Here is a 13,656-nt window from a genome sequence, read left to right on the forward strand (position 1 = left end):
CTGGGTGTGTGCAGCTCACTGACAAATGGCACGTGGCATAAATCAGGGTCATATTCAATCTCTCAGCCTCTTTCCTCTTTTGTTCTCTCACTCGAGGTTTTATTTTTGCCAACATATACACAAATGTAAAGGGACTGTTCGGTTAAATAAGAACAGAAATACAAATCTGCCTGGAAGCAAAAAATAAATCAGTATTATAGTCAGGGAGGTTAATCCTTATCAAACAGGGTTGGTTCTGCAACAGCGCTATAACCGCTTCAAAAGGACGACCTCAGTGTGTCTAAGTGTGTATGTCTCAGTGTGAAACCCCCAGGTGTTGTGGTTGTGTTAATGTACATATGTGTGAACTCTGTGTCAACACAAGTGTCCTTCGAAGAGTTTGTCTGTATTTCAAGGATAAAAATAAAAAAAAGAGTCTGACAGAGAGATGACCAAACACAACACCTCTTATATGGCTGCTTTGTGTTGTTATGTATGAGGGTGACAGGTTGTCTGTGTGAAGTCTCTCTGTGCTTGTCGAGTACTGGAGTCCTTCACTTTACAAGTGGCTTTCAGCGCTCAATGGGGGCGAGGTCTGAAGTCAAGTGTGAAAAACAGCATCAGAAGAGATGATGTGAAACTTCTGACTGACCTACCTGCACAGCTCGCTGTAACATTCAGATACTAAGGGGAGCGATAACTGACTTCAAATAAGTCTACCCAAGATTTTTAATGTTCACTCTTAATGTGCATTAAGAATCTACTCATTTTCAGAGATTTCTTGCTAGCTTGGCTCAACAATTACATGTTCTGATCTGATGACACATATACAAACTGACACATCAATGACTAAGGATTAACCAATATGTGACTTGCAGATTTTATGCCACTTTACTTATTGCTTTGGGTTGTTTGGAACCGCTGCAAAAGTCACAAGAAATAGTATCTGATGGTACTGGTGTCTCTGCTCTAATGCAGTGCTGGCTTAAAAGCTGTGCCATGTTGAGGCAAACTGAACAACTGAACTGATACCGTCATGTTCTATCAAGAATTAATAACAGCTTGAATTTGCGAGGTTGGCAGGTTCTGCTGCTATGTTAGAGTTCTGTGGTCTTGATACAGGAAATCAATCTCCCAATAGAAGTGGGTAGTACTTTCACTGGAGGAGAACTCAACAAATTCAGTGAAAGTCCATATATGACTTCCTATCAGTGATCAATAGTAACTATATTGATATCTCTAACCATTTCCATTTTATCAACCATCAAAATATGGCCCGTTATAAGTAAAGAAAAATTTTTAATATTTAAAAAAGCTGTTTGCAGACGAGGTCCCAAGGAAGCTACATGTAAAATTTGAAATGAATTCATCCAGTAGTTTCAGAGATGTTTGAAGAAACTGCTAACAGAAGATCTAACGTATTCCACTGGTATTTGTACAGTGTAACCCGTCTCAGTTTCACAAAGTTTAATGTCTTTTTGTTTTACCTGCAGGGTTGGAGAAGTCCAGGACACTGGTGGCTGGTTGCAGCAGGTCAGGGCTGCTAGAGGACAAGTTTCCAGGAATGGGCATGATGGCCACACTGTGTCGACACTGCTTGGTACCCACGATGCTGTCGTCCTGAGACTGACCCATGCCACCATCACTACATTTGAGAACACAGACAGTAGGGAGTTAGATCTTATATACTTGTGACAAAGTCAATGTTTAAAAAGTTGTTTAGGGTTCTATTTGTAAGAGTAGACATTTCTTGACAAATCAGCAACTGTGTATTCTCTAGGAGTATCTTTATGAGAGCATCTTGGAAAATCGATTTCTAACTCAGAAAGAATATTGGGGACTTTAATCAAAAATGTCTACTCTTGCAGAATGACAACTGAAAAAAAACATTATCAGTACAGTTGTTTTTAATATGCAGCAGCGACACAGCTGAACTCATCGATGAGGCACCTTCATGAATGGAACAGGAACAGATAAGGAGCATCAACTAATGAAACACAAATTCACATAATACACACACAGACACGAGGCAAAGAGACAAACAACACATAAACGAGCATAGCAAACAGCATAGCACATATGAAAGAAATAAACAATGACTTTCATTTTTAGTTCATTTCCATTTCTTCCTGAGATTTTTGCAGGTGCTTTTCATGCCACATTTGTATTTGTTGGCCTGTTCGCTATCAGCTTTTGAATACATTTGTATGTGTTAGCATTTTAGCCCTCAGTTCTCTAGAGTGCAGGTTCAGTGTTTGGTACCTTTATGAGGCTAAACTAGATCTGAGAGACAGGGGCCTTTCTACATGGCTCCAGTCTCGCTCAGGGATATGCAAACATCAACCTTTACAATAATGGACTCATCAGGCTGCCTTCAATTTGCATGTATGTGACCGATAGAGACTTTTTTGAGCTTGATTCATGGGCAGACAGGTTGGGTGTTTGAGTTTTAAAAGAACTGAAAGAATAAAACAATCTCAAGTTCAGAAGAAATAAATCTGGCAATTTGAAGCTCTTTAGCATCACTAGGCCTGTGTATTGGCAATAATCTGGTTATGCAGTATGTATATATAGGAGTTACAGTGATACTAGAAACAATGCGGTATATTGAGATTATTCTGTTTTCATTTATCACAGTCTTTGTAAAATCCACCACTCTATCTTCAGAAGACTTAAGAACATTTCTTAAAAAAATATTCTTCCATGAATCTTTGCATGTAGTATCACAATAATCAATTGTATCAGCATTTGAAACTTAAAAATACTACAATAAGAACAAAAACAGTTAATGAAAACAAAATACTAGGTGGTGGGACTAAGACATGGTGGAAGTAATTAAAATAGTATTAAACACATTTAACCTAGACCTTCTGTTCTGAATTTAAAGGTTAAAAATGACAAGAAAGAACACCCTGACTCTGAAGGAAAACAGAGCACGGACTCATGTGCTGAAGGAATTAGCAGGAAATCTACAAATACAGGCGTGTAGTCGTGTTGCTGAAGGTCAGTGGTGTTAGTGGGTTTGAGGCCGCCTGCTGCGTGTGGGTCTGCAGATGGATACTGAATCAAAGGGGTGGCAGACGGGGAATTACACAAGAGGTCTTACCCAAACAGGCCCCTGAAGCAGCAGAGACAAACGGGAGAAAGACAACATTGAAAAGCATGGAAAATAAAAGAAAGAAAGAAAGAAAGAAAGAAAGAAAGAAAGAAAGAAAGAAAGAAAGAAAGAAAGAAAGAAAGAAAGAAAGAAAGCATTGCTCTTCTGGAGTGATCGGGCCATTCAAGAAAAGCAGAGCAACAAAGCCTGTGGATGGAAGACAAGGTCTTTCCCTCAAAAATGCTCCGACTCAAAACAGAGTTGACATACAATACATTAGCAGAAGCTGAGCCAGGTTAGCACATATAAAACACTGCAGGGCGAATGAACAAATCCACCTCAATTCTATTACTTATTGTCTAAACACAGAATGATGATAGTGATGTAAGGAAGCACAGCTCCACTATAGAGGGTCAAATCTGCACAGACAAAGCAACTCACAATTTTCACATTCAAAACAAAATCCACTTTCCCCCCATAAGGTACATTTTTCATGTGAGCACACTGAAACCGTACATACTTTTGGATTGTTTTGAACATAAAATGCATTCAGTTACCGCTTCTTCTGAAATTCATGAATACCTGTATCAGCGTTTATCACCAGTGCCGAAACACTCACTCAGACATATTTTGTTCAAAACTGATTAACAGCCAACAGCCAGTTAAAACTTGTGAATGGAAACCTATTGCATTTTGACATACAGACCTGAAATATGATACACTATTGTGATTTTAGCACGTTTATGATTTGTCTGTAGCCTTGTTACTGTTCTATATAAAAATGGAATAATGGTATTGAAATGTATGCATCTGAAGGCAAAGAACAGACATATTTCTGTTGAGCTATAACACAGGAGAATGTCATATTTGTCTGCTGGTTCAATATGAAACCTGCTGTGAGATTTTTTTTTTTTTTTTTTTCTTTTTATTATTCATTGCAACAATATAAAGCACAAAAATAGACACAAAAGCCTAACATAAATATGCTGCAGTGCTTCAAGTTGTTGAATTATGGAGTGTTTTGGTACGTGAAGAGTATGTTGCACTTGTAGGTTAACTGATGTTCTCAGCCCTGCGTTTGTAAAACATGCTGGGTGAAGAGTTTTGAAGTATTACGACAAGTGGGGAAACTATGGAAAAATCTGTTTTTCTTTTAGATTTGTTTTGCCAAAGACACTGAGCCTGTTTACATGACCATAAAAATCCAATAACTGGGAGTAATTAGATAATTGTAATAATCCAATCTGACCTGTTTAAATGCACTTAAGAAATGCGATAATCAAAAACAATGGTTTAGACACTCCAGTCCACTACCAGATTTCTTTCCGAGTACGTATGTACATAGTGATGGTAGACTCAGTGTTCCTGTTACTGTCTTCTGCTCATATTTGACTATGTAACTTCCGTTTTCTACAGTTTTAATTGTTTTTACACGTGTAGACAGAAAAGAACTAAATAAATCAGGTTAACCTGTATACATGCGTGAAACATCGGAGCATTGGGGAGAAATCCAGGTGTGTTAATCCAATTTCTCATAATCAGATTAATGCTGATATCTGATAAAATATACAAGATTATACTGATTACATGATCACTTCAATGACAACTCCAGAAATCAGATAATGATCGGAGAACTGGTGTGCATGGAAACGAGCTCACTGTTTCACATTTTGAAAGTTGCATTACTTGTCACTTCTCCACAGAAATATAGAGCTGGCTTTCAGCTGAAAGCTGGTGGAGCAGCAGTAGCGCAGTGACTACACAACAAAACCTCTGACTGCTAAAATGCATAAAGACTTAATAACACTAGTTACTGGGCTCGACTTCATGGTTTACTATGTGAAACTGCATCACAGAGAGGCAGAGAGGATGGAACTGGCATCTAGGGACATGAGGTTACAGCGATATTGTCATTTCACTAAATCATTTAAACTTGTGTGTGAGACAAACTGACTCGAGGCTACACCTTTGTCTATTGCTTTCCAATCTGTGGAATGTAAATCAAGTTGCTTTGTCAATATGGGATGTGTGTAAAGGAGCATGATCAGGCTTCGACATCTTAATTTGGCAGAAAAACGACTTGTTTATTGCCAGTGTGTCCTTGCATTATAAAATCCCAGTATGAAGTAGAACACAATGTCAGCCAAGAACAGAAAAAAAAAACAGTTTGAAAGAAGAGATTGTGCATGTAAGGAACAGGTGCCAAACATACGGCCTGCGGGCTAAAACCAGCCAGCCAAAGGGTCCAGTCCAGCACGTTAGATGAATTTGTGAAATGCAAAAATTACACTTAAGATATGAACAATCATTTAAGTTCAGGTTCCACATTCAGCCCCATTCAATCTCAAGTGGGTCAGACAGTAAAATACTATCGTAAAAAACAATAAATAATGACTAATTATTTTTTATGCTTTAGTGTAAAAAAAATAAATAAATAAAATTACATGAAAATCTTTATATTTACAAAATGTCCTTTCACAAAAAAATTAACAACCTGTGAAATCTCTAGAAAAATAAGAGTAATTTTACCAATATTCTGCCTGTTACTAAATGTTTTGTGCATTAGTAGATCCACTGAGATTTGTAAGTTCTAATGTACATGTGCAAATGAGAAACTGAGGCAAAATATTGTTAAAATTGCACTTATTTTTCCTAATGAATTTCAGGTTTTCATGGTTCATGTTATTCACAAGGATAGTTTGTAGATGAAAATATTTTCATAATACAATTTTACTTTTTCCACCCTAAAACAGAGAAAAGTTTGGAGTTTGATGTTGTTTATATATTATTACGTTTTTACTTACAGGTCCAACCAACATCAGATTGCATTGGGAGGATGTGGCCCCTGAACTAAAATGAGTTTGACACCCCTGATGTAAAGGAAAGAACATCTGAGTAGCATTTTCTGTGGTTAAATAAGTTATTACTATTATTTCAACTGAAGTTTCTGGGGATCTAAAAATATAGAAAAGGCCATTTGGACAAACCATAGCAACAGCAGTCAAAGGATGAATCCTGAGCGAGTTGGAGTACTTAAAACTACACATTACCTTAAATGACACTATTCATAACGACCTGCAACTTTTGTCTCCATCTTTTCTCCAGTCCCTTTAATCAGTCATCAATCGCCTAGAATCAAAGAGCGGTCTGAATAGCGCCGACAAGCAACATAAAAAAAAAAAAAAAAAAAAAAAAGAAACAGCATTGAAAGGCCTTGTTTGGTCGATAAATAGAACACAGTGGAGAGCCTTTGTGAGCCACACAGCCCCTCCGATCAATGGCTGTGTGATAGCATGGTGTGTTATGAGACAGAGCACAATCAGTTTTCATGCAAACAGCGAGAGGCTGCATGGACATAATCACCTCACCAGGACTGGGAACTGAGAGAAAAGTGAAGCTGATGTGGATGTGTGTGAGACGGTGTGCGAGTCTGTGTTTTTCAGTTTATACAGTGTATGTGTGTGTGCATGTGTGAGACAGAGCTGTGCATACGGTTAGCTCTGTAATTAACAGGGCGAAAACGGCGTCTTCTTTCCCCCGGCTCTGACACAGTATGGAGTTTAATGAGGCCTGGAGAGGCATGAAATGATGAAATGAAATCAGAGCTGTAACAGCATGTTATGGGCGGAATATTGAATGTGAGCCCCCATCTGCACAATTACTTTCAATTGCTCCTGAAGCTGTAAGTACAATGACTGCTTATGACTGACAGCAACAAAGGATATATTAAGATGATGATGCATGTTATACTTTAGTGATTTTGCGAGAATTATCTTTGGAAAAGTAGCACAAGTTAAGCAAAGAGTAAAAAAACAAAAACCTGAAACTAGATGGTGAATTGAAACAGAGTACTGGCAGAGCAGATTTTCACTCGTCCATGTCCTTGTCTTCTGTGTATAAATGCAGGTAAGCATTTCAGCAGTGTTTATATACCCCAAATCTTACCTGAATGGTTTTGGTGGCAATATACTGAACCGCGTCTTCTCCAGCATCTTCCTGATCTTGTTACGGCCTCCAGAAACAGTGTTGGCCTTCATTTTCCTGGTGCTTTTGTGGTCTGTGGGAAACTCCATGTCTCCAGGAAGGTCTGGAATGGAGAAGCGGTTGCCTTTTTTCTCCTGGATTTTGGGAATGTGAGGGCCACCATTCTTCTTCTCGTGCACAATTCTGCTGAGAAGTTCTTTGAAGACTATGTGGAGGTAAAAAAAGAATCAGTCAGTCACCGCATTTCCATTTAATTTCTGTTTACTCTAAGGCAAGAAATGCAAGAAATGACACTGGAAATATTGATAATAAATGGTGACCAGATCATTTTAGTTCAGGTTCCACATGCAGACCAGTTCGATCTAAAGGGGGTCAGACCAGTAAAATATTATCATAATAACCTATAAATAACGATAACTCCAAAATTTTCTTTTAGTGTAAAAAAGTAAACTTACATTCACTAAAAATGTAATTAACCTGAACAAATGTGAACATGAAATGTCTTAAATAAGCGCAATTTTACCAATATTCTGCCTGTTATTTTACGTTTTGTGTATTTGTAGATCCACTGTGATATGTAAGTTGTAATGCACATGTGTAAATGATAAACTGAGGCATAATATTAAAATTGCTCATATTTTTTTCAAGAAATTTCAGTTTGTTCATGTTATTCACATTTTTAAAGGATAGTTTGTAGATGTAATTTCAGTTTTTTCACTGTTATTATTTTACTGGTCTGGCCCATTTGAGATCATATTAGGCTGTACTTGACCACTGAACTAAAATGAATTCAACACCCCTACTCTCAGGAGTATCAGATAGATTTGACTTTACCGAATATATTGGTTTTGACAGTGAGGGACAAGTGCGTGTTATTCCTTAGGATGTCGACGGCTTTGGAGAAGGAGATATTTTCAAAGTTCTGACCGTTGATCTCCATGATCTGAAATAAGACAATAAGGTAAGTTGGTGCTGGATGATCTGCTGGTTTACCCCAAGGGAATTCCCTTCATGCTCCTGATCACATCTGTCACCACATACAAATCATAAAATATGAAAAATAAACACAAAAAGACTGACTGTAAAGGAATCTGAATGGAGCTTTTCATGGGTTTTTCAAAAAGGAAAGTATGCAGCCTTGTTAATACAAAGAGTAGGCCATGAGTCTCTAAATGACACAAAAAGGGAAGTGGAGGTTTCTGCTGGGTTTGATGGCTGTTCTTTCAGATCACCTTTACCATAAGCAGTCAATAGATGTGTGAATCAGATCATTTAAAACAAGACAAAGAGCTGGTTTGTTGTTTGTAATACACCTTCATCAAAACTTCGATACCTTAGATAAGTGCTAACACTCAGTGATGCCTCTTAAACCAAGGACAAACATGGCTGTGTTCTACTTGAGACAACACGAACACAAACACTTATCTGTGGACAATAAACAGGAAAAGAACATGAGCAGGGCTTTTCCTACGTAGAGAATTATGAGGCAGCAACCTCCATCAAATTTAATGTCATTTCCAGCTTTTGGTATTTTTGAGATACTGGGATACAAATATTACTTCAGTGGGTTATAAGGGGTTTCTGGTTGTAAATGAAGGTTTCAAAAGAAATGGTTTAACTTCATCTTTCTTTTTGCATATGACCTCCAACAAATGTTTGAAAAGAAGACAGATTACCAGTAAATCTGAAATCACAGTGCATGTGTTGTGTTTTCTCTCTTGCTTGAGTCTGTTGTAGGAACGACCTTAATCTTATTTTGAAGAAGAAAAAACCCTGATGAGTATCGTCATGGGATATATTTTGATAGAAGCAGTCTACTAATGATGATGTACCTACCAAGCAGCTCTTCATTGTAATAATGTAAATTGTGATGTTTTCACAGGTTGTTTTGTATTTCATTTGGGTCTGAGCTGGGAATCAAACAGAAACTGCGTCAATCAGTCTGTATGGTAAACAGACAGGCTGATTTATTAGGGCCAGCTATCACAAAAAAAGTTATTATGTAGGTATTTTAATGATTTAATAGAGTAATTTTCTGGAAAAGGATAAAAAAAAAAAAAACCTTTGATGACTCATCCTGCATTCGGATGCTAACTGCGCGTCCAGTGAAATTGTCGTATTTTTAAGTCCCAAATAGGAAATCTATGAGTTAGCTAGCTATTAAACGTAGGTGAGATATGAACTGAGCCACAGTGAAGTCACCCATTGCTTTATTGAGTGTTTTGAAGCCACGAGTGTACGCTTTGGCCGTTGCAATTTGGCTTTGTTGCCAGAAGAGACAAGTAGACTGAACGCTATCTTTACACATTATACATCATCATGTCCTCTTACCTGATCTCCCCGCTTCAGTCCAGCTTCTGCAGCCTTACTTCCTTCTTCTACCGACTCCACAAAGATGCCAAAGCCTCTCTCGCTGCCACCCTGCACGCTGAAGTAGAGCGGCGACTCCCTGGACGCCTTCTGCAGTGTGATCTGCCTCCACTTTGCTTTGGCTGCACATGCTATGTTCAGCAGCCGCAAATGACCCTTCATTTTCTGAAATGCAAACGTTTCAAGCATGTGATTTATTATGCCTTCAAGGGGGCAAAATGAAATGGATGGACAGATTGAAAATGCAGTAATTTGGCAATGTTTAGAGCTGGGTTTAAATACAGGGTGTCTATAAAGTCTCTTTACAATTTAACTAATTTATTGCACAAGCTAATGAATAGACAAATCTGCGGAAATTACGACAAAATTAAAAGTAGATATTGAAGTTTTTTTGCCACATTTAATTTACCTCTATATGGACACCATTAGTTGCATGAAACACATTTCTCACCATGTTGGCTGTATCATAGCATCAACAATGGCATCGGAGATCTTTTACTTCAGGTCACTGATGTCCCGTATCGTTGTTGGATAGATGATATCTTTAACATAACCCCATAGAAAGAAATCCAGAGGACTGATATCTAGTGAACGAGGTGGAAAGGGAATTGAACCATCCCTTCCAATCCTCCAGTCTGGAAATGTTTGATTTAGGAACCCACCAACATGCAGTCCCCAATGTGGTGGTGCACCATCTGCAGTACTGGAAAATGATGGTTGGTTGAAGATCATCCACTTGTGATGCAACATATTTAGTCAAAAGGTCAAAGGAAACATTTGCAGTAATTGAACTCTCGTTGAAGAAAAATGGACCAATGTTTCAACTGCACATGATTCTACAATGTGATTAAAAAATTTGAGAACCACTGAGTACATAGAACAAATCTGATGAACATATCTCAATTGCTTTTGTAATAAATGTTTTAAATTGTAAAGAGACTTTATGGGCACACTGTATTTCTTGTTACATATTTGACCTATGTTGCCAATCATGAAGTGGAATAGTGACACCTTACTGTATTAAGATTTGAAGTGTCTCTGAAAAGCTTTTATTAAGGCAGCGGCTTGAAGGGCAATATCAATGATGAAATGGAGTGGAGTGTACCGAAAGATAAGCTGAGTTTGATCTTACCGAAGTTTCTAGGTGTTTCTCAAACTCCTCCAGGAAGCGTGTCATAGCCATGTCTCCCTCAAAGTCATTGAAGTGGTTATTGACCCACAGCAGCACTATTCTCGTTACCTGTAAGACAAAACAACATGTTTATTTATGGGAGACACGGAACTATGTCTCACCACATACTTCTTAAAAACACTTCAGTTTCACACTCAAGCTCTTGAAAGATCTATTTGAGTATAAGCTGATGAGAAATCTATAGAAAACCTCAGAACAGGTATTAGAAGTCATACTAGACTGTTTCAACTTTCAGGACACTTCAGTTGTTAAATATTGAGGAAAATGACAGTAGAAGTGTTGTCCTTGATACTTACTTTTACACAGTGTCCATTTCTTATCATTATATAAACACTATATTTATAGAAAACACTGTGAAGATTATTTGAAAAAGGGTGGAAAAAATACCAACAAATTAACATATTACAATGGTATGTTGATTATGTATGAATTCGCTAAAACACTATAAATTTTCATACAATAGTTGAGATGCAAAGTTTTGTTACATACAGCCCATTTGTAGTATTTTTAAATAGCTGGAATTTACTGCAATTTATCTTTAGCCATTTGACTTTTGAGCTGTGACTCATGAACAATGATTTCTACTCTTTACTTTACATTTGTGATCCCTCCCCAAAAAACCCCCAAAAACACCATTTGGTTATTTTACTTGCATGTTTTGGTGTTGGATAAACAGTGAATCATTTTATCTGATCTGTATATTACACCTCAAGATTTGTGAAATATTGTCCTCATTAAATTTTTTTTAAAACAATTACCAACTGTCTACTTTTGCGAGGACCAAAAATCTGCTTTTAAACTGTAAAGAAATAATGACATTTATGATGACATGTGACATTTATCACAATTTCTCACCCTTTAAGTGCAGAAGTCACAATATTGTGGCAGGTAACGTAACAATGAAATCTTGACATCAAATTAAAAAAAAAAAAAAACTCCAGCACCTAAAGGGTTAATTTTGATCTGTATGCTAATGTTTAATTATAAAAAATGTTTGCTCAGCATATTAAGGCCTTTACACCAAAGTGCAGCATACATACAGACACTATTTTTTTTTCCATCATTGGAAAAATCTGTAAAACAGCAATACAAACAGTTAGGACCTGTTAAAGTTAAAAACTAAAAAACTGAACAGCAAGAGGTCAAACTAATGGCTCACTGCTCTACAGCAGCCAAAGGGCTAATCCCCAGTTTCATCATTTTATTTAGTCTCAAACTAAGTCAAAAATATTCTAAAACAAATGTTGTAGCATAGCAATGATTTCCGCAAATTCACACCGGTGTTAACATTGATCTAACCTTTGCAAAAAGGTCATACCAGCAACCGATACATCAATGCAGAGTATCAATCAATGTCCACTTTACACCGTTTCTATAATGCTTTTTTCCCGGTGTCTGTCTCTGTCCACATTGCATCCTGCCGCTGATATACAGGATGATATTCTGTTTAACTCTGTTGAAGATTATAAGCCTGAATGACAAGCCCATAAAGAATATTGACAGCACAAGACAAATCTTAGGTTAAAGCAGTTATGGACAATGGGAGTGTCAGGGCCAAACAAATCGCTGCTGGGCTCAAGGAGAGCTGAGGAGGCTGTTCGCATATTGATCGGCATGTGAGAGGCACAACACATGAATTTCTATCAACACGTGTGAATATGAAACAAGCTGAGGGAAGTACACACACAAAAATTGAGACTCAGTATGAACACTTTAGCTTTACAAACACACAGACACGTTAACATTCACACCCCTGCCCTGCTGTCTAATGTGGCCTATCACGTCCACTTTGACCCCAACACACATACACACACATACAAACTCTACCTCAGGCACAGACCAACTTTCTAAACTTTTTCCAGACTAATTCACAAGGAGGCAGCACTAACCGTGTCTCGGAGGCTGTCCACCTGGAACCACTCCAGCAGTTTCTTGCCAACCTCCATGGGATTGGACAGGAAGGTTCTGTAGGTCAGAAGGAAGTCTTCAATGTAGGTGGGGTCGACCACAGAAGGCTCTTCTACCAGGTGCATGATCAGACGCTCTGGGGTTCCCTAGGGTGATCCAGAAAAAACATACAGCATGTTCACTGCAGCTGAAGTGACACAAGGGCAAATATAATCTATACAGCACACAGCGTTTACAAGCACCGGCCCACGTGTACGTTAAACCAGGATGCAACACGCACACAATTTCAATACATTATGTCAACATTAATCATAAAAGTGACAAGGACATAAACTGTAAAGGTACAGCTATTGAACAGAGCTGTCAGTCACCCATCAACAGCACATACACACAACATACACTCATAAACACAGCTGCTGGCTGTTTTATGAGAGCAGACTGAAGCATTTGTTGCTGAGGTTCACCATATTTTCTGGACTGATATGACACTGAATGTGCATACAGTACTGTGCAAAAGTCCTGGACCAACATTAGGTTTGCTAATTTTAGCAAAGTAATGACCAGACATATCATTAGCTTCATAGCATAATGGGCATATTTTTGGCCAAATTGTGATATCTGTGTAACTTTACTATCCTAACACTGCTGCCTCATTTTATGCAGATATCACAATTTGGACAAAAGTATGACTTGGGCAATTATGCTATGAGGATAATGATATGCATTTCTCAGTCTCTGTATTAAGATCCAATCTGGACATATGGAAAGTATGAACGGCAGGAAAAACAGTTTCAGGGAAAAACAGCTTCTATAAACCAAAGAGGTAGTATTTAGTCTGACTGCCCTTTGTACGTAACATGTCTTTAACCGTTATGTTCAGACAATATGAGATTCATTGCATCACTTTCTGATGTTTTATACCAGGTTTCATTCAATACTTGCCACATCTTTCTAACTGTTTGTGCGGCTTCTTGTCATGGGGACAAGGGTCACACTAAATAGTGACTTTTAACACCCATTTAGTTCAGTTTTGTGTGTGTCTTTTAAGGCTGTGCACACAGTTCCTGTATTTTTGTATCTAAAGAAAAGAGAATGACATGTATGCTTATTTCAACCCTGCAAAAAT

General features: G+C 37.8%; 1 protein-coding gene across 3 annotated transcripts in view; it reads right to left on the minus strand.

Annotated features, from left to right (window-relative positions):
* rapgef6 (Rap guanine nucleotide exchange factor (GEF) 6) overlaps window positions 1-13,656 on the minus strand; it is a 132,855-nt gene that overhangs the window by 40,731 nt on the left and 78,468 nt on the right. For 2 of the 3 annotated variants that reach the window (XM_030153334.1, XM_030153333.1), the window contains exons 8-13: window positions 12,512-12,676; window positions 10,563-10,670; window positions 9,392-9,595; window positions 7,895-8,003; window positions 7,022-7,265; window positions 1,467-1,624 (exon numbers count right to left, since the gene is read on the minus strand). In XM_030153334.1, coding sequence (XP_030009194.1) covers window positions 1,467-1,624; window positions 7,022-7,265; window positions 7,895-8,003; window positions 9,392-9,595; window positions 10,563-10,670; window positions 12,512-12,676 — 988 coding nt within the window. Of the gene's footprint in view, window positions 1-1,466; window positions 1,625-3,085; window positions 3,098-7,021; window positions 7,266-7,894; window positions 8,004-9,391; window positions 9,596-10,562; window positions 10,671-12,511; window positions 12,677-13,656 lie in introns of all 3 variants that reach the window. The other variant, XM_030153332.1, reaches the window with a different exon arrangement.

Source organism: Sphaeramia orbicularis, chromosome 14 (genome assembly GCF_902148855.1).
Source record: "Sphaeramia orbicularis chromosome 14, fSphaOr1.1, whole genome shotgun sequence".
NCBI lineage: Eukaryota > Metazoa > Chordata > Actinopteri > Kurtiformes > Apogonidae > Sphaeramia > Sphaeramia orbicularis.